General features: G+C 49.6%; 1 protein-coding gene across 6 annotated transcripts in view; it reads left to right on the forward strand.

The window, feature by feature from the left end:
- LOC117962669 (death-associated protein kinase 2-like) overlaps positions 1 to 21029 on the forward strand; it is a 43404-nt gene that overhangs the window by 18822 nt on the left and 3553 nt on the right. For 2 of the 6 annotated variants that reach the window (XM_059006137.1, XM_059006138.1), the window contains exons 3-12: positions 999 to 1220; positions 5821 to 5959; positions 6466 to 6595; positions 10843 to 10891; positions 12031 to 12057; positions 12428 to 12580; positions 13737 to 13782; positions 15879 to 15968; positions 17388 to 17474; positions 19846 to 20138. In XM_059006137.1, coding sequence (XP_058862120.1) covers positions 999 to 1220; positions 5821 to 5959; positions 6466 to 6595; positions 10843 to 10891; positions 12031 to 12057; positions 12428 to 12580; positions 13737 to 13782; positions 15879 to 15968; positions 17388 to 17474; positions 19846 to 20112 — 1210 coding nt within the window. In that variant the 3' untranslated portion in view covers positions 20113 to 20138. Of the gene's footprint in view, positions 1 to 998; positions 1221 to 5820; positions 5960 to 6465; positions 6596 to 10842; positions 10892 to 12030; positions 12058 to 12427; positions 12581 to 13736; positions 13783 to 15878; positions 15969 to 16965; positions 17003 to 17115; positions 17142 to 17387; positions 17475 to 19845; positions 20139 to 21029 lie in introns of those variants that run through there. The other 4 variants (XM_059006135.1, XM_059006136.1, XM_059006140.1 and 1 more) reach the window with 3 other exon arrangements.

Here is a 21029-nt window from a genome sequence, read left to right on the forward strand (position 1 = left end):
GATAGCTTTGATATTGCTGCGTGCTTTCCAGTGAGGGACAGCGATAGAGATAAACATGCAGGACTCGAACTAACTGGAGGAAGTTACAGAGTAGCTTTGATATATCCAGTGAGGGATAGGGATAAACATGCAGGACTCAAACTAACTGGAGGAAGTTACAGGGTAGCTTTGATATTGCTGCGTGCTTTCCAGTGAGGGACAGCGATAGAGAGAAACATGCAGGACTCAAACTAACTGGAGGAAGTTACAGGGTAGCTTTGATATATCCAGTGAGGGACAGGGATAGGGATAGGCAGGCAGGCAGGCTACAGTGGTTCTATATTATGCTAAGGGGCAATGGTAGCACAAGGGCTGTGTGACGTCAGGAAGGAGACTCGGGGTCAGGAAAGCACCAGTGCGCACGTTTTAGATGAGATGTTGCATGGATGAGTACAGCCATACACTCCACTATGCCTTGTGATGCCTCTACGTATGTGTCACACAGAGACGAAACAAAGGATGTATCCCCTCTTTATATACATGTGGTCTTTCTCCAGTTAGCACAAACTTACCTAATTAGGGAATGGCCGCAGTCCACCTGTGATTCCAAACCATCCCTGCCAAACTTACATTCACAAATAACACTATTTACACCAGCACAGCTTCCGCCCTGTCACAGGCAGCTACAATGGGAGAGGCTGCCACTGGCAGAATGGCATCATAGTATTCAATGCAGACAGACAGACAGTGACACTGTCAGCGACAGACCGACAGACAGACAGACAGCGATGCAGTGGCAATGGCAATTCTGTGTTCATGTACTCCCCCTGGTTCAGGGTGCAGTTCACTGTATTGAGAAGAGTTACTATTGGCCAGCACCAGAAAGAAAGGAGGAGTCCATACATTTTTCCAATAAGCGTGGTTTTCACAATAAACACTGTTTTTATGTTTATTTTATTAATGCACACAGTTGAACAGTAACCCAGTCTGACTGAACGTCCTCTCTGTCTCCCCCCCAGTGGCCACTTCGGCACGGTGCGGCTGGTGCGGGAGAAGGGCTCAGGAACGGAGTACGCAGGGAAGTTCCTGAAGATCCGGAAGTGCAAGAGCAGCCGGCTGGGGCTGGATCGGGAGGACGTGGAGCGAGAGGTGGAGATCCTGCAAGCCCTGCAGCACCCCAACATCATGGCTCTGAGAGACGTGTTCGAGAGCAAGGCAGAGCTGGTGCTCATACTGGAGATGTGAGTGAGAGGAGAGGAGGGAGGGGAGAGAGAGGGGGGAGAGAGGAGCTCATACTAGAGATGTGAGTGAGAGGAGAGGAGGGAGGGGAGAGGGAGAGAGGGGAGATTATTATCCAGGGACTCCACGAGATGTAAAACAAGTCTGTACAGGTGAGGCAAGCCCTGCTAAAACATTCCAGAGACTCTGACAAGCTCCCTGCAGATGGGGTGTGGCGTACATGAGAATTAGTCAGGGCTGAAGTTAGAGATCACAGGGTCCCCTCGGGGTCTCATTCCTGCAGCTCTGCAGAGAGTTGGACTGACTTCAGCAAACTGGGCTGGGCTGGGCACTGTGTGTCACTAGAGCCAACCACACTGGCATTTCACAAGCTCTCGTTAACTATGAGAGCTGAGGATGGAGTGTGTAGACTAGCACTCAGTATTATTATTATTATTGAGGTGCAGGGTGATGACAGTGCTGGAGAAGCCTTGGAGACCCATCAGGAATGGTTCATTATCTTCTCTGTGCTTTACTACACTGTGCTGTGCTTTTACCAGGGGGGATACCACAGCAGTAAACTTTGAGAAGGGGGCTGGTTCATTATCTTCTCTGTGCTTTACTACACTGTGCTGTGCTTTTACCAGGGGGGAAACCACAGCAGTAAACTTTGAGAAGGGGGCTGGTTCATTATCTTCTCTGTGCTTTACTACACTGTGCTGTGCTTTTACCAGGGGGGAAACCACAGCAGTAAACTTTGAGAAGGGGGCTGGTTCATTATCTTCTCTGTGCTTTACTACACTGTGCTGTGCTTTTACCAGGGGGATACCACAGCAGTAAACTTTGAGAAGGGAGCTGGTTCATTATCTTCTCTGTGCTTTACTACACTGTGCTGTGCTTTTACCAGGGGGATACCACAGCAGTAAACTTTGAGAAGGGAGCTGGTTCATTATCTTCTCTGCTTTGCTTCTCAAACCAGTCAGTGCAGGCAGGGCAGGAGGGATGTAGCTCACAAGGGCTCCCTGAGTGTGTGTTGAGGGGTGCTGAGTGACAAGCTCTGCTGCTTGTGCCTCTCACTGTGAAGGGAGCTCCTGCCTGACCCCAGGCTGCACACATGTCTTGTGTAACACACAGAGATTACTGGCCCGGGCTCCCCCTCCTCTTTCTCTCTGTCCCTCTTTTCTCTCTCCATTCCCTCTCTATTCTATTTCCTCCTCTCCGTCTATCTGAAAATTTTAAAACCGGTCTTCTCAGTTCCTCCTCTCTCCCTCTTCCTTCCTTCTCCTCCTCCTCTCTGTTCTTTATCACCCCTCTCTATTTTAAGCAGTGCTTGGGTAAGTGCATTTTTTTTTGTTAACCAGTTTTTGACGCGATGATGTGGGAAACAGGAAACCAGACCCGCGCTCTCTGTCGCTCTGTCGAGTCTCACTGTCTTACACTCTCTCTCTCATGCTCTCTCTCTCTCACGCTGTTTCTCTCTCTCTCTCTCTCTCTCTCTCTCACACTCTCTCTCACGCTGTTTCTCTCTCTCTCTCTCTCTCTCTCTCTCTCTCTCTCTCTCTCTCTCTCTCTCTCTCTCTCTCTGTCTGGACAGCCCGCGGAATGTCAAACATCCACTTTAATCAGGATAAAAAAAACAAAAAAAGAAAAACAGAAATGCAATTAAAAAGCTCCAGAGCTAATTGAGATAAATGACTAACAGCTTCCCATCATCTGAAAGGAATAGGAATGAAAGCTCTCCCTGTGTGTTTGTGTGTGCTGTACCCTGCCTGCTCTTATCAGAGCTCTAGCCTGCATAGTGACTGCTGGGAGTTTGCAGCGCGCGTGAGCAGCAAGACATTCCATTGTTACCGTGGTACCCTGGGAAAGCCACAGCGTAGACATGTGAAGAATGGAGGGCTGCTTGGGATTGCTTATCAATAGAGCCCACTCTATACAATTAGAGATACAGGCAAACCCTCTTCAGATCACTTCAGAGGCACTAATAATAAGCAGAGTGACATGATCAGTAACTAACAAACCAAACCACCGCAGACACATTGAAACCAATTGAACAGGCTCTCTTCCAAGAACATTTGTAAGCAAGAGTTTTCTTTTTTTTCTCTTCTTTCTCAGATAGAGCCGTTATTTCAGCCTTCATGGCTCTGTTTAAATCTTTTAGTGTCTGAGACTTTTTCATTTGAATATGCAATGGTTAAAAAAACACTGGACACACTCCCCTGATCGTCGAGCCAGGCTGGGTGATCATGTGACCACGAGACTGGCCAGTACGGTGTACACAGCATGTGTCAGAAAAAACACTGGACACACTCCCCTGATCTCCGAGCCAGGCTGGGTGAACATGTGACCACAAGGCTGGCCAGTACGGTGTGCACAGAATGTGTCAGAAAAAACACTGGACACACTCCCCTGATCGAGCCAGGCTGGGTGATCATGTGACCACAAGGCTGGCCAGTACGGTGTGCACAGCATGTGTCAGAAAAAACACTGGACACACTCCCCTGATCGAGCCATGCTGGGTGAACATGTGACCACAAGGCTGGCCAGTACGGTGTGCACAGCATGTGTCAGAAAAGACACTGGACACACTCCCCTGATCTCCGAGCCATGCTGGGTGAACATGTGACCACAAGGCTGGCCAGTACGGTGTGCACAGCATGTGTCAGAAAAAACACTGGACACACTCCCCTGATCTCCGAGCCATGCTGGGTGAACATGTGACCACAAGGCTGGCCAGTACGGTGTGCACAGCATGTGTCAGAAAAAACACTGGACACACTCCCCTGATCGAGCCATGCTGGGTGAACATGTGACCACAAGGCTGGCCAGTACGGTGTGCACAGCATGTGTCAGAAAAAACACTGGACACACTCCCCTGATCGAGCCAGGCTGGGTGATCATGTGACCACAAGGCTGGCCAGTACGGTGTGCACAGCATGTGTCAGAAAAAACACTGGACACACTCCCCTGATCGAGCCAGGCTGGGTGAACATGTGACCACAAGGCTGGCCAGTACGGTGTGCACAGCATGTGTCAGAGCACAGGCCAGCGGAAGCAGGCGAGTTGAAGTGAGAGTAAGTGGGGTGGAAGTCAGTTAAGAACATCAGAACATAAGAAAGTTTACAAACAAGAGGAGGCCATTCAGCCCATCTTGCTCGTTTGGTTGTTAGTAGCTTATTGATCCCAGAATCTCATCAAGCTGCTTCTTGAAGGATCCCAGGGTGTCAGCTTCAACAACATTACTGGGGAGTTGGTTCCAGACCCTCACAATTCTCTGTGTAAAAAAGTGCCTCCTATTTTCTGTTCTGAATGCCCCTTATCTCATCTCCATTTGTGACCCCTGGTCCTTGTTTCTTTTTTCAGGTCAAAAAAGTCCCCTGGGTCGACATTTTCTATACCTTTTAGGATTTTGAATGTTTGAATCAGATCACAGCGTAGTCTTCTTTGTTCAAGACTGAATAGATTCAATTATTTTAGCCTGTCTGCAACGACATGTCTTTTAAACCCGGATAATTCTGGTTGCTCTTCTTTGTACTCTTTCTACAGCAGCAATATTCTTTTTGTAACGAGGTGACCAGAACTGAACACAATATTCTAGGTGAGGTCTTACTAATGCATTGTAAAGTTTTAACATTAATTCCCTTGATTTAAATTCAACAGTTCTCACAATATATCAGAGCATCTTGTTGGCCTTTTTTATAGTTTCCCCACATTGTCTAGATGAAGACATTTCTGAGTCAACATAAACTCCTAGATCTTTTTCATAGATTCCTTCAATTTCAGTATCTCTCATATGATATTTATAATGCACATTTTTATTGCCTGCGTGCAATATTTTACACTTTTCTCTATTAAATGTCATTTGCCATGTGTCTGCCCAGTTCTGAATGCTGTCTAGATCATTTTGAATGACCTTTGCTGCTGCAACAGTGTTTGCCACTCCTCCTATTTTTGTGTCGTCTGCAAATTTAACAAGTTTGCTTACTATACCAGAATCTAAATCATTAATGTAGATTAGGAATAGCAGAGGACCTAATACTGATCCCTGTGGTACACCACTGGTTACCTCGCTCCATTTTGAGGTTTCTCCTCTAATCAGTACTTTCTGTTTTCTATTTTCTACATGTTAAATTTGGTAAATGATGTGTGAGTTGGTTTGTATACATTTACTTAAACTTGGCATTCACATAGGCGCAGATTTGGGTGGCCCTGTGTAGCAGACCCTGATATTGCTGTCATACAGCCCTCTGAAATGTCTTTATAAGCAGACCCTGATATTGATGTGATTGTCTGTGATGTTGTGAAGCTGCTCTCTGAAGTGCTGGTTGTGCTGGGTGACTGTGCTGGTTGTGCTGGGTGCCTGTCCTGGTTGTGCTTGGTGCCTGTGCTGGGTGCCTGTCCTGGTTGTGCTGGTTGACTGTCCTGGTTGTGCTGGGTGCCTGTGCTGGGTGCCTGTCCTGGTTGTGCTGGTTGACTGTCCTGGTTGTGCTGGGTGCCTGTGCTGGGTGCCTGTCCTGGTTGTGCTGGGTGCCTGTCCTGGTTGTGCTGGGTGACTGTGGTAGTTGTGCTGGGTGACTGTCCTGGTTGTGCCTGTCCTGGTTGACCGTGTCTCCTCTGTCCTAGGATCCGTGGAGGGGAGCTCTTTGACTTCGTGGCTGAGAAGGAGATGCTCTCTGAGGACGACGCCATCCAGTTCATGAAGCAGATCCTGCAGGGAGTGGGATACATGCACTCCAAACACATCGCACACTTCGACCTCAAGGTACAGCGAGCACTCCAAACACATCGCACACTTCGACCTCAAGGTACAGCGAGCACTCCAAACACATCGCACACTTCGACCTCAAGGTACAGCGAGCACTCCAAACACATCGCACACTTCGACCTCAAGGTACCGCGAGCACTGCACACGCAGCACACGCTCCACCCACAGCGTCTTCATAATGATGTAATAATTGCACAGTATCTGAAAGGTTAGAAATTTTTGTGCAAATTGTTTATTGGAATTATCCAAATGCAATGGGAAACGCCTATAGGAGTCTGGGAGTGTGTGACACAAGCCTGCTGAAGACTGGTGCAAAATCAAGACAGCTGTCATGCTCTCCATGTAGAGAGTGAGAGACAGACAGACACAGTCAGCACATAGGGGCCATTCTCTTAATGAGGGTCCTGAACATCACTCTTGTGTTTAATAGTAGCCCCTGAGTATGATGTTCATGTTTGTGATTGTATAATGAGTGTGTGTGTGTGTGTCTCTGTGTGTCACAGCCAGAGAACATCATGCTGCTGGAGAAGGTCATGCCCCAACCCCACATCAAGCTCATCGACTTCGGACTGTCCCACCGGATAGAGGAGGGGGTCGAGTACAAGAGCCTGTCTGGCACCCCTCAGTACATCGGTGAGTGGAACAGTCCAGATCCCTCATGGCTGTGCCAGGATTTCTGGGTGTCTCAAAATGACATTAAATATGTGTGTGTGGTAGTGGGGTGTCATGGCTATAGCTTGCTAGATGAGACACTTAACATTTCTAAATACTGAAAGAAACTAAAACAAGTCAACGACAAACATCCCAGCCCTGTTATTTCTTCCATTTTCTTCCAAATAGTGTTTCCATTGAAGACGCTGAGAAAGACTTGTGGTTGAGAAACATGTTGAGTCTTTCTTTTAGTTTATCTTACTGTTTCTGCATATTCTGTATATTTTGTATGTGTGTATCAGAAGTAAAATAATATTAGAAAAAATGAACAGCACCATAAAAATTGCCTGAAAGCAACATTTGGAAATGCACAGTTACATGTTCATTATGTATGGAGATGTGTTGTATGCACACCTAGCGGTTTGCTATAAATGGAGGCCTCTTTACTGTCTCATTGCCAGACCCAGGCTGACCAGAAAGTGACTTCCTGTCTGTCACGGTACTTCCTGTGAAACCCCCTCCCATCAGAAACATGCATCACCACTTAAAGGGAGTTAATAACCCTGACATCCACATGAGACCCGCACTGAGCTCTCTGTGCAGAGCTCGCTGTCTAACCCACACTGAGCTCTCTGTGCAGAGCTCGCTGTCTAACCCGCACTGAGCTCTCTGTGCAGAGCTCGCTGTCTAACCCGCACTGAGCTCTCTGTGCAGAGCTCGCTGTCTAACCCGCACTGAGCTCTCTGTGCAGAGCTCGCTGTCTAACCCGCACTGAGCTCTCTGTGCAGAGCTCGCTGTCTAACCCGCACTGAGCTCTCTGTGCAGAGCTCGCTGTCTAACCCGCACTGAGCTCTCTGTGCAGAGCTCGCTGTCTAACCCGCACTGAGCTCTCTGTGCAGAGCTCGCTGTCTAAGCCGCACTGAGCTCTCTGTGCAGAGCTCGCTGTCTAACCCGCACTGAGCTCTCTGTGCAGAGCTCGCTGTCTAACCCGCACTGAGCTCTCTGTGCAGAGCTCGCTGTCTAACCCGCACTGACCTCTCTGTGCAGACCTCGCTGTCTAACCCGCACTGAGCTCTCTGTGCAGAGCTCGCTGTCTAACCCGCACTGAGCTCTCTATGCAGACCTCGCTGTCTAACCCGCACTGAACCTCTCTGTGCAGAGCTCGCTGTCTAACCCTCACTGAACCTCTCTGTGCAGAGCTCGCTGTCTAACCCGCACTGAGCTCTCTGTGCAGAGCTCGCTGTCTAACCCGCACTGAGCTCTCTGTGCAGAGCTCGCTGTCTAACCCGCACTGAGCTCTGTGCAGAGCTCGCTGTCTAACCAGCACTGAGCTCTCTGTGCAGAGCTCGCTGGCTAACCCGCACTGAGCTCTCTGTGCAGAGCTTGCTGTCTAGCCTGACCTCTCTGTGCAGAGCTCGCTGTCTAACCCGCACTGACCTCTCTGTGCAGAGCTCGCTGTCTAACCCGCACTGACCTCTCTGTGCAGAGCTCGCTGTCTAACCCACACTGACCTCTCTGTGCAGAGCTTGCTGTCTAGCCTGACCTCTCTGTGCAGAGCTCGCTGTCTAACCCGCACTGACCTCTCTGTGCAGAGCTCGCTGTCTAACCCACACTGAGCTCTCTGTGCAGAGCTCGCTGTCTAGCTTGACCTCTCTGTGCAGAGCTCGCTGTCTAACCCGCACTGACCTCTCTGTGCAGAGCTCGCTGTCTAACCCGCACTGAGCTCTCTGTGCAGAGCTTGCTGTCTAACCCGCACTGACCTCTCTGTGCAGAGCTCGCTGTCTAGCCTGACCTCTCTGTGCAGAGCTCGCTGTCTAACCCGCACTGACCTCTCTGTGCAGAGCTCGCTGTCTAACCCACACTGAGCTCTCTGTGCAGAGCTCGCTGTCTAGCTTGACCTCTCTGTGCAGAGCTCGCTGTCTAACCAGCACTGAGCTCTCTGTGCAGAGCTCGCTGTCTAACCCGCACTGAGCTCTCTGTGCAGAGCTTGCTGTCTAGCCTGACCTCTCTGTGCAGAGCTCGCTGTCTAACCCGCACTGACCTCTCTGTGCAGAGCTCGCTGTCTAACCCGCACTGACCTCTCTGTGCAGAGCTCGCTGTCTAACCCGCACTGAGCTCTCTGTGCAGAGCTCGCTGTCTAACCCGCACTGAGCTCTCTGTGCAGAGCTTGCTGTCTAGCCTGACCTCTCTGTGCAGAGCTCGCTGTCTAACCCGCACTGACCTCTCTGTGCAGAGCTCGCTGTCTAACCCACACTGAGCTCTCTGTGCAGAGCTCGCTGTCTAGCTTGACCTCTCTGTGCAGAGCTCGCTGTCTAACCCGCACTGACCTCTCTGTGCAGAGCTCGCTGTCTAACCCGCACTGAGCTCTCTGTGCAGAGCTTGCTGTCTAACCCGCACTGACCTCTCTGTGCAGAGCTCGCTGTCTAGCCTGACCTCTCTGTGCAGAGCTCGCTGTCTAACCCGCACTGACCTCTCTGTGCAGAGCTCGCTGTCTAACCCACACTGAGCTCTCTGTGCAGAGCTCGCTGTCTAGCTTGACCTCTCTGTGCAGAGCTCGCTGTCTAACCCGCACTGACCTCTCTGTGCAGAGCTCGCTGTCTAACCCGCACTGAGCTCTCTGTGCAGAGCTCGCTGTCTAACCCGCACTGAGCTCTCTATGCAGAGCTCGCTGTCTAACCCGCACTGAGCTCTCTGTGCAGAGCTCGCTGTCTAACCCGCACTGAGCTCTCTGTGCAGAGCTCGCTGTCTAACCCGCACTGACCTCTCTGTGCAGAGCTCGCTGTCTAGCCTGACCTCTCTGTGCAGAGCTTGCTGTCTAGCCTGACCTCTCTGTGCAGAGCTCGCTGTCTAACCCGCACTGAGCTCTCTGTGCAGAGCTCGCTGTCTAACCCGCACTGAGCTCTCTGTGCAGAGCTCGCTGTCTAACCCGCACTGAGCTCTCTGTGCAGAGCTCGCTGTCTAACCCGCACTGACCTCTCTGTGCAGAGCTCGCTGTCTAGCCTGACCTCTCTGTGCAGAGCTCGCTGTCTAACCCGCACTGACCTCTCTGTGCAGAGCTCGCTGTCTAACCCACACTGAGCTCTCTGTGCAGAGCTTGCTGTCTAACCCACACTGACCTCTCTGTGCAGAGCTTGCTGTCTAGCCTGACCTCTCTGTGCAGAGCTCGCTGTCTAACCCGCACTGACCTCTCTGTGCAGAGCTCGCTGTCTAACCCGCACTGAGCTCTCTGTGCAGAGCTCGCTGTCTAACCCGCACTGAGCTCTCTGTGCAGAGCTCGCTGTCTAACCCGCACTGAGCTCTCTGTGCAGAGCTCGCTGTCTAACCCGCACTGACCTCTCTGTGCAGAGCTCGCTGTCTAACCCGCACTGAGCTCTCTGTGCAGAGCTCGCTGTCTAACCCGCACTGAGCTCTCTGTGCAGAGCTCGCTGTCTAACCCGCACTGAGCTCTCTGTGCAGAGCTTGCTGTCTAGCCTGACCTCTCTGTGCAGAGCTCGCTGTCTAACCCGCACTGAGCTCTCTGTGCAGAGCTCACTGTCTAACCCGCACTGAGCTCTCTGTGCAGAGCTCGCTGTCTAACCCGCACTGAGCTCTCTGTGCAGAGCTCGCTGTCTAACCAGCACTGAGCTCTCTGTGCAGAGCTCGCTGTCTAACCCGCACTGAGCTCTCTGTGCAGAGCTTGCTGTCTAGCCTGACCTCTCTGTGCAGAGCTCGCTGTCTAACCCGCACTGAGCTCTCTGTGCAGAGCTCGCTGTCTAACCCGCACTGAGCTCTCTGTGCAGAGCTCGCTGTCTAGTTCACACACCCTAGCCTCTGCAAGTCACCCTTGAATAAAGGCATCTGCTAAATAAACACATAATAGTGTTGCACTTCCTTGGGTCACCTGGAGGATAAAATCGTCCCACCCCAGAAGACACCACTGAAGTGACCTAGGAAGTGCAAGCGTAACAGATTTAATGAGAGTACAGCATGGAAACTGAGAGCTTTCTTTAACCTACGTGCATGTTTGCTGTAACCTGTGATTCTTCCAAACCTGTAAACGAGACCTATGTTGCTGACAGTGCAAAGCAGGTAGATGTTGGGAATGATTGTGTTTCCACATCACCTGAATACTGAATTCCTTCCCTGTTTAAGATGTATTGTGAGGGTTCTGTGTGATTCCTTTGCTGTTTCTGCTTCAGTCTAAAGACTGTCCCAGACTTTTAATATGTATCCTTCGTGTTCCCCCTCAGCTCCTGAAGTTATCAACTACGAGAGGCTGAGTGAGGCTGCAGACATGTGGTGAGTCTGCCTGGCTATATCATTCAGGACAGGGTTCACTGCACTGGGAGTCCTGTCTGGTTATATCAATCAGGACAGGGTTCACTACACTGGGAGTCCAGTCTGGCTATATGATTCAGGACAGGGTTCACTGCACTGGGAGTCCAATCTGGCTAGATCAATCAGGACAGGGTTCACTGCACTGGGAGTCCTGTCTTGTTAGATCATTCAGCACAGGGTTCACTGCACTGGGAGTCCAGTCTGGCTATATCATTCAGGACTGGGTTCACTGCACTGGGAGTCCAGTCTGGCTATATGATTCAGGACAGGGTTCACTGCACTGGGAGTCCAATCTGGCTAGATCAATCAGGACAGGGTTCACTGCACTGGGAGTCCAGTCTGGTTATATCATTCAGCACAGGGTTCACTGCACTGGGAGTCCTGTCTGGTTAAATCATTCAGGACTGGGTTCACTGCACTGGGAGTCCAGTCTGGCTATATCATTCAGCACAGGGTTCACTGCACTGGGAGTCCAGTCTGGTTATATCATTCAGCACAGGGTTCACTGCACTGGGAGTCCTGTCTGGCTGTATCATTCAGGACTGGGTTCACTGCACTGGGAGTCCTGTCTGGTTAAATCATTCAGGACTGGGTTCACTGCACTGGGAGTCCAGTCTGGCTATATCATTCAGCACAGGGTTCACTGCACTGGGAGTCCAGTCTGGTTATATCATTCAGCACAGGGTTCACTGCACTGGGAGTCCTGTCTGGCTGTATCATTCAGGACTGGGTTCACTGCACTGAGAGTCCAGTCTGGCTATATCATTCAGGACTGGGTTCACTGCACTGGGAGTCCTGTCGGGTTGTATCATTCAGGACAGGGTTCACTGCACTGGGAGTCCTGTCTGGTTATATCATTCAGGACAGGGTTCACTGCACTGGGAGTCCAGTCTAGCTATATGATTCAGGACTGGGTTCACTGCACTGGGAGTCCTGTCGGGTTGTATCAATCAGGACAGGGTTCACTGCACTGGGAGTCCAGTCTGGCTAGATCAATCAGGACAGGGTTCACTGCACTGGGAGGATATTTGTAAATGTTACATACAAGCAAATATTGTCATTGTTGTTTTAATTATTTTTTTAATAATGTTTTTCTCTAGGAGTCTTGGAGTCATTACCTTCATTCTGTAAGTATTGAAAAAGTTTCACACGCGCTCTCTTTCTTGCTCTCTCTCACATCTCTTTCTGTGTCCCTCTCTCTCTCTGTTGCTAACTCACCCCCTCTCTCTCTGTCGCTCTCTCACCCCCTCTCTCACCCCCTCTCTCTACCTCTCTTGCTCTCTCTCTCACCTCCCTCCCTCCATCAGACTCAGTGGTACAGTCCCTCTCACCCCCCCGCCCCCCCCATCCCCAGGCTCAGTGGTAGAGTCCCTCTCTCTCCCCACTCATGCTCAGTGGTACAGTCCCTCTCTCTCTCTATCCTCAGACTCAGTGGTACAGTCCCTCTGTCTCTCTCCCCAGACTCAGTGGTACAGTCCCTCTCTCTCTCACCCCCAGGCTCAGTGGTACCTCCCCGTTTCAGGGTGACACAGACGAAGAGACTCTCACCAACATCGTGTCTCTGACCTACGAGTTCGACGAGCAGCACTTCAGCCAGACCAGCGCCATGGCCAAGGACTTCATCCAGAGCCTGCTGGTCAAGGAGCCCAGGTGAGGCATAGGGCAGGGGGCAGGGTACAGAGTACAGGGAGCGGGGGGGGGCAGAGGGGAGACGGGGTAGGGTGAACCTTCAACGACACACAGGCCACTTAAAGACTTACAGAGTGCTTATTTACTTCAATATATTCAAGATTTCTTTCTTAGAGACAAATGTATTTAATTTAAAGTGATGGATTTCTTATAGAGGCAACATAGCTGTTGTCAGGACTGAAACAGACACTGATAAATGATCTACCAATTCATACATACATAACACAGCTGCATCCCAGTATAACAGAGCTAGTACTGACATGCCTCTACTCTGCACTTCCAGTGAGGAGGCTGCACAGAGATTTGTGCAGATTTGTAGTTGTTCTTCCTCCCCGGTCATGTAGAAACCTCCTTCTCTCTCTGCTGCCTGTCGGTGATTTCAGACAGAAGAAGAAGAGTTAGTTGAGGTGTCTGAGTTTCCTTAGCTTTGTGAATGCAGGTGCTGATGTCCTGTTCCCTTGTTAGTTGAGGTGTCTCAGTTTCCTTAGCTTTGTGAATGCAGGTGCTGATGTCCTGTTCCCTTGTCATTAGTTGAGGTGTCTGAGTTTCCTTAGCTTTGTGAATGCAGGTGCTGATGTCCTGTTCCCTTGTTAGTTGAGGTGTCTCAGTTTCCTTAGCTTTGTGAATGCAGGTGCTGATGTCCTGTTCCCTTGTCATTAGTTGAGGTGTCTGAGTTTCCTTAGCTTTGTGAATGCAGGTGCTGATGTCCTGTTCCCTTGTTAGTTGAGGTGTCTCAGTTTCCTTAGCTTTGTGAATGCAGGTGCTGATGTCCTGTTCCCTTGTCATTAGTTGAGGTGTCTGAGTTTCCTTAGCTTTGTGAATGCAGGTGCTGATGTCCTGTTCCCTTGTTAGTTGAGGTGTCTCAGTTTCCTTAGCTTTGTGAATGCAGGTGCTGATGTCCTGTTCCCTTGTCATTAGTTGAGGTGTCTGAGTTTCCTTAGCTTTGTGAATGCAGGTGCTGATGTCCTGTTCCCTTGTTGTTTGTTAAGGTGTCTGGGTTTCTTAGCTTTGTGAATGCAGGTGCTGATGTCCTGTTCCCTTGTTGTTAGTTGAGGTGTCTTGAGTTTCCTTAGCTTTGTGAATGCAGGTGCTGATGTCCTGTTCCCTTGTTTCACAGTGAGAGGATGACTGCAGTCGAGAGCCTGATTCATCCCTGGATAAAGGTTTGTGACGAGACTCCCTGGGACTTGCTTTCCTGTCCTTCAATTAACCCTGTTTTTGTTCCAAAATGTTACTGAACTGAGACAGTGAGGGAGAGGGTGAGTTTTGGGTTACAGCACCGCAGGGGCGTCATTTCAGAAGAATTCGGGGAGGGCAATGTTGTGTCAACATTGAACATTCTCTGTCCCAAAGAGCATTTACAACGAGGCAGCGTGCTGCGCTTTGTCAACATCGTTCTTATCCTTAAAAAAAAAAAAGTGCAATGCAAGTATTTTTAAAGCACAGCACTGCTTTATAACAAACTTGAAAATGTTCACTAAGTTTCACTAAGCCTCCTTGTCGTATCGCTGTGTTTAATTTCTTCCGTTTTCCACCTGCTGTGGCAAGCATATCCGACATTTCTCTTCATCATGATATCAATAATATTATATTGCAGAAACAATACAATGCAATGCCATTCTGTGTTGTGGATACAATCACTGGACAACGATGAACTGTCAATCAGAATGAATGAATACTGCCGACACCTTGGCTTGAGACTCTCAGCGTGAGCAATTACATCACCATGGCAACCGTCGTCAACGCCATTCCAGATCCGGATTACATTAGAAAAGAATGATGTTTGAAAAACGGATTTTATTCGTTTGGGAAGAAAACTTCCACCATCTTATTTGTGATTATATTGTTATGTGTCTGGGAGAGTCAAGAAGTGGAAGACATAGTGTCATGTAGACCATCTGGGGGAGGGGGGACACTGCCCTGTAGCAGATGACGCCCCTGCAGCACTGAGTTTCTTTGTTTCCTGTTTACAGTCATGTGCAATTCACATAATTCTGCTTTCATTGCAAGTCATAATTCTCCTGTCCTCTACCTCTCCTGTCCTCCTTCCCCTCCCTTTCTTTCCCTCTCTTCTTCCTCTACTCCCTCTCCCATGCCCCCTCCCCTTCTCTCCCTCTCCCATGCCCCCCTCCCCTTCTCTCCCTCTCCCCCTCTCCCCTCCCCTTCTCTCCCTCTCCCCTCCACATATCTCCCTGTACCATCCCTCCCCCTCCCCATCTCTCCCTGTACCATCCCTCCCCCTCCACATCTCTCCCTGTACCATCCCTCCCCATCTCTCCCTGTACCATCCCTCTCCCCTCCCCATCTCTCCCTGTACCATCCCTCCCCCTCCACATCTCTCCCTGTACCATCCCTCCCCATCTCTCCCTGTACCATCCCCCCCTCCACATCTCTCCCTGTACCATCCCCCCTCCCCATATCTCCCTGTACCATCCCTCCACATCTCTCCCTGTACCATCCCCCCTCCCCATATCTCCCTGTACCATCCCTCCCCCTCCCCATCTCTCCCTGTACCATCCCTCTCCCCCTCCCCATCTCTCCCTGTACCATCCCTCCCCCTCCCCATCTCTCCCTGTACCATCCCTCTCCCCTCCCCATCTCTCCCTGTACCATCCCTCTCCCCTCCCCATCTCTCCCTGTACCATCCCTCCCCCTCCCCCTCCCCATCTCTCCCTGTACCATCCCTCCCCCTCCCCATCTCTCCCTGTACCATCCTTCTCCCCTCCCCATCTCTCCCTGTACCATCCCTCTCCCCTCCCCATCTCTCCCTGTACCATCCCTCCCCCTCCCCCTCCCCATCTCTCCCTGTACCATCCCTCCCCCTCCCCATCTCTCCCTGTACCATCCCTCTCCCCTCCTCATCTCTCCCTGTACCATCCCTCCCCCTCCCCCTCCACATATCTCCCTGTACCATCCCTCTCCCCTCCCCCTCCACATCTCTCCCTGTACCATCCCTCTCCCCTCCCCATCTCTCCCTGTTCCATCCCTCTCCCCTCCCCATCTCTCCCTGTACCATCTCTCTCCCCTCCCCATCTCTCCCTGTACCATCCCTCTCCCCTCCCCATCTCTCCCTGTACCATCTCTCTCCCCTCCCCATCTCTCCCTGTACCATCCCTCTCCCCTCCCCCTCCACATCTCTCCCTGTACCATCCCTCTCCCCTCCCCATCTCTCCCTGTTCCATCCCTCTCCCCTCCCCATCTCTCTCTGTACCATCTCTCTCCCCTCCCCATCTCTCTCCCCTCTCCCTCTCTCTCACAGCCTCTCAACAGGATGCAGGCCACCAATCGCAGCCGCTCCTCCATCAACATGAAGAATTTCAGAAAATTCAACGCCAGGCGGAAATGGAAGGTGAGTTTCCTCCCAGTGTATCTCCCAGTAGAAACCCCAGTCCCAGTGTATCTCCCAGTAGAAACCCCAGTCCCAGTGTATCTCCCAGTAGAACCCCCAGTCCTAGTGTATCTCCCAGTAGAAACCCCAGTCCCAGTGTATCTCCCAGTAGAACCCCCAGTCCTAGTGTATCTCCCAGTAGAAACCCCCACTAGGTCGCAGAACCACAGCGTCACCAGCGCTGGCAGCTTCACGGGGGTCTGTAACCGATGTCTACCCTGATCCAGCAGCACACTGTGTGCCTGGCCCTGATGTGGAGCTGTGATACTGCAGTGTGTTACCAGACAGTGTGCACTGGTTTATATATCATCAACTGGGATTCCACTGGCATGTGAACCATACGAAAAACATCTTCAGTGTGGTCCCATTCTACCAGTGGCAGCCTCATCCCATTGCAGCTGCCCTTGTGTAACCATTGCCCCGGAGTATAATACAGAACCACTGTAGTGCCACTGTCTGTCTGTCTGTCTGCATAGCCATTGAAGATCATTTTGGAAGAGTATTCAGGGACTGATGTGGAAATACAATATTTAGCCAGGTTAAATATGAGACCCATGCAATAGCCATGTTACCTCCTCATTGTAAAAAAAAGAAAGAAGTCTGCATTCAAAGCACAGTCAACTGGTCCACCTGCAGTGCAGTACCAAAACCTCCATGTCTCTGCTGCACCATCTGGTGTCTGTGGGTGGAATTACAAGAGTCATGATAACTGTAAGACACAGTGGATAATAAAAGCACAGCAAAGCACTGGAAGTCATGAGTGACAGAAAGAGCAACCAGAAAGCTTCAAGGAGAGAGGCAGCGTGTGTGCCCGCCTCCTTGCAGCCAAAACTACCTTCAGGGAATGTAAACAAACTGGTAAGCCAACAAAAGGTCAGGTTCATAAGAATCACATGTTCTCCGTAGAAACAAAGCTGTTTTAATTTGAAAAGAGAACACAATACTATGAGATGTGCAGGTCTCCTATAAGATGGTGTATCTCTCTTCTGATGCAGGTTCCTTATAAGATGGTGTGTCTCTGTTCTGATTCAGGTCTCTTATAAGATAGTGTGTGTCTGTTGTTCTGGTGCAGGTCTTATAAGATGGTGTGTCTGTTTTTCTGGTGCAGGTCTCTTATAAGATGGTGTGTCTCTGTTCTGGTGCAAGTCTCTTATAAGATGGTGTGTCTCTGTTGTTTTAGTGCAGGTCTATAAGATGGTTTGTCTCTTGTTCTGGTGCAGGTCTCTTATAAGATGGTGTGTCTCTGTTGTTCTGGTGCATGTCTCTTATAAGATGGTGTGTCTCTGTTGTTCTGGTGCAGGTCTCTTATAAGATGGTGTGTCTCTGTTGTTCTGGTGCAGGTCTCTTATAAGATGGTGTGTCTCTGTTGTTCTGATGCAGGTTTCCTATAAGATGGTGTGGGCCTGTAACCGGATGTGTCGCCTGCAGCGCCTCTGCAAGAACAGCGCCAAGGAGGACGAGGCCCTGGTGAGCAGGGGAAGTGGTGTCACTTCCTGTGAGAATGGGTGTCTAGGTCATCTCTCTCAGAGATGGGGTTGGGGGGGTCAGTGGTTTCCTGTCCATTTCATTAGGACTGGGTTCAGCAGTGCCATGGTGTGGGGCATGTTCTCCTGGTATACCCTGGCGTGGGCATGTTCTCCTGGTATACCCTGGTGTGGGCATGTTCTCCTGGTATACCCTGGTGTGGGCATGTTCTCCTGGTATACCCTGGTGTGGGGCATGTTCTCCTGGTATACCCTGGTGTGGGGCATGTTCTCCTGGTATACCCTGGTGTGGGGCATGTTCTCCTGGTATACCCTGGTGTGGGGCATGTTCTCCTGGTATACCCTGGCGTGAGCATGTTCTCCTGGTATACCCTGGTGTGGGCATGTTCTCCTGGTATACCCTGGTGTGGGGCATGTTCTCCTGGTATACCCTGGCGTGAGCATGTTCTCCTGGTATACCCTGGTGTGGGCATGTTCTCCTGGTATACCCTGGTGTGGGGCACGTTCTCCTGGTATACCCGGGACCTTGATTGCTCTGGAAGGCAGAACAAATGCCTTCGTTTACTTTAGCATCCTTGTGCCTCCAGCCAGCAGTGCTGAACCCTGCTAGTGATGCACCCAGCCCCCCCGAGACAGAATTGCACACAACTGATCTGAGGAGCGCCACAGATTTCCCTTCCAAAAGTTTGACCATGTGTTTTTAATATGCTTTACAATGCTTCCCTATGTTTCACTGTGCTTTATTACACTCGGCTGTGCTTTTATCAAGGGAAACTTTAAAAGGGTTCTTCCATGACACCACAATCCAGCTGAGCATGTTTGGGATGAACTTGATGCACGCAAGCGCCATCCCGATCCTCTGCCTGCCTCGCTCCGTCCATTTGAAATATTAAGGACTGAGTGGATCCCTCGAGACACCTTCCAGCACCTTGTAGAGTCACGGCTTCATATCATAGGGCAGAGGTTTTCAACTGGGGGGACACGTACCCCTGGGGGTGCTTCTAAGGGTCACAGGGGGTACGCAGGGCGACTCAGCAATGCAAATACAAACTACAATAAATAATTAATTGTTTTTTTTATTTTTCTGGTAATATATATGATCTCTAAACCACAGTGCATAAGTATTTCACTTTTGTTTAGCAGCTCAAAGTGAGCCACAGATGAAAAAAAAAAAACCCACAGAATCTCGCACGTCTGCACTTTCCATCTGTACGCATGCGTGATTTCAGTTGTGGATTTCCACTCTGCTAGGGGTGGGTGAAGCTGCAGGGTCTGGTGATTGTGCCTATGGAGAGCTCTCTGTACTGCTCAAGAGCTTTGCTGTTTTCAACATATAATTGAACACTAATCAGTGAAGCACAATATTTCAGCATTTTCTTTTTAAGTATAAATCCTCCGGTAAACAAATAATAATCACCAAGCTCACACTATTAGCGCAGCTGCATTTTTAGTAACATCAATAGTGTCTGGCTGAAACGGATACATGCAAGATAAAAATGAAGGAAGAAAACCGAGGCGTACAGAAAGCACAAAGCGTCAGAAAGTTATACTGAATCCCTTTGGCTAATGGTTATGTTGGCTTTAATAAAAAAAAATTGTTGATCAATGTTAGTTATTATAGTTTTATCTTGAGGTTAATGTTTTTGATATTGTAAACATTTTAAAAGGCACATAAGTCTGCTGAGATGGGAAGTAAATGGTGACATGATTTACAGTGTATTATTTATAATCACTTTTTGTATTATTTATAATCACTTTGTTGAATAGAAAGCGAATGCGAGCATTTCCAAAGGGATTCCTAAATTCTGTGCATCCAAAGGCATGTCATTAAAAGTTTTAAGAATTTAGCCTACTGCTTGGTATTCTCCCCTAAACCAGTAGTTTGCCAGTCCCAAACTGCTGTGACAAATTAAATATTAAATAAATAGGAATTAAGTGTGTTAATTAGAATATTCTGCCTTTTATTGCACCTGTGGTACCATCCAGTCAAGTGAGAATTGTGAAAGGGTACTTGAGCTGAAAACCTCACACTGAAGGGGTGCTGTTTCAAAACCCCTGTCATAGGGGAAGATATGTGATGGATCGATTAACAGCTGGGACAAGTGGATTGATTGATTGATTGATTGATTGTCATTCTTTCTCTCTGCTGTGTTCTCTCTCCAGAGGCAGTGTGAGTGTGTGGTTGCTGTTTGTTCATTCTTTCTCTCTGCTGTGTTCTCTCTCCAGAGGCAGTGTGAGTGTGTGGTTGCTGTTTGTTCATTCTTTCTCTCTGCTGTGTTCTCTCTCCAGAGGCAGTGTGAGTGTGTGGTTGCTGTTTGTTTGTTCATTCTTTCTCTCTGCTGTGTTCTCTCCAGAGGCAGTGTGAGAGTGTGGTTGCTGTTTGTTCATTCTTTCTCTCTGCTGTGCTCTCTCTCCAGAGGCAGTGTGAGTGTGTGGTTGCTGTTTGTTCATTCTTTCTCTCGGCTGTGTTCTCTCTCCAGAGGCAGTGTGAGTGTGTGGTTGCTGTTTGTTCATTCTTTCTCTCTGCTGTGTTCTCTCTCCAGAGGCAGTGTGAGTGTGTGGTTGCTGTTTGTTTGTTCATTCTTTCTCTCTGCTGTGTTCTCTCTCCAGAGGCAGTGTGAGTGTGTGGTTGCTGTTTGTTCATTCTTTCTCTCTGCTGTGTTCTCTCCAGAGGCAGTGCGAGTGTGTGGTTGCTGTTTGTTCATTCTTTCTCTCTGCTGTGTTCTCTCTCCAGAGGCAGTGTGAGTGTGTGGTTGCTGTTTGTTTGTTCATTCTTTCTCTCTGCTGTGTTCTCTCTCCAGAGGCAGTGTGAGTGTGTGGTTGCTGTTTGTTCATTCTTTCTCTCTGCTGTGTTCTCTCTCCAGAGGCAGTGTGAGTGTGTGGTTGCTGTTTGTTTGTTCATTCTTTCTCTCTGCTGTGTTCTCTCTCCAGAGGCAGTGCGAGTGTGTGGTTGCTGTTTGTTCATTCTTTCTCTCTGCTGTGTTCTCTCTCCAGAGGCAGTGTGAGTGTGTGATTGCTGTTTGTTTGTTCATTCTTTCTCTCTGCTGTGTTCACTCTCCAGAGGCAGTGTGAGTGTGTGGTTGCTGTTTGTTCATTCTTTCTCTCTGCTGTGTTCTCTCTCCAGAGGCAGTGTGAGTGTGTGGTTGCTGTTTGTTCATTCTTTCTCTCTGCTGTGTTCTCTCTCCAGAGGCAGTGCGAGTGTGTGGTTGCTGTTTGTTCATTCTTTCTCTCTGCTGTGTTCTCTCTCCAGAGGCAGTGCGAGTGTGTGGTTGCTGTTTGTTTGTTCATTCTTTCTCTCTGCTGTGTTCTCTCTCCAGAGGCAGTGTGAGTGTGTGATTGCTGTTTGTTTGTTCATTCTTTCTCTCTGCTGTGTTCTCTCTCCAGAGGCAGTGTGAGTGTGTGGTTGCTGTTTGTTCATTCTTTCTCTCTGCTGTGTTCTCTCTCCAGAGGCAGTGTGAGTGTGTGGTTGCTGTTTGTTTGTTCATTCTTTCTCTCTGCTGTGTTCTCTCTCCAGAGGCAGTGTGAGTGTGTGGTTGCT

This window comes from Acipenser ruthenus, chromosome 32 (genome assembly GCF_902713425.1).
Source record: "Acipenser ruthenus chromosome 32, fAciRut3.2 maternal haplotype, whole genome shotgun sequence".
Lineage (NCBI taxonomy): Eukaryota > Metazoa > Chordata > Actinopteri > Acipenseriformes > Acipenseridae > Acipenser > Acipenser ruthenus.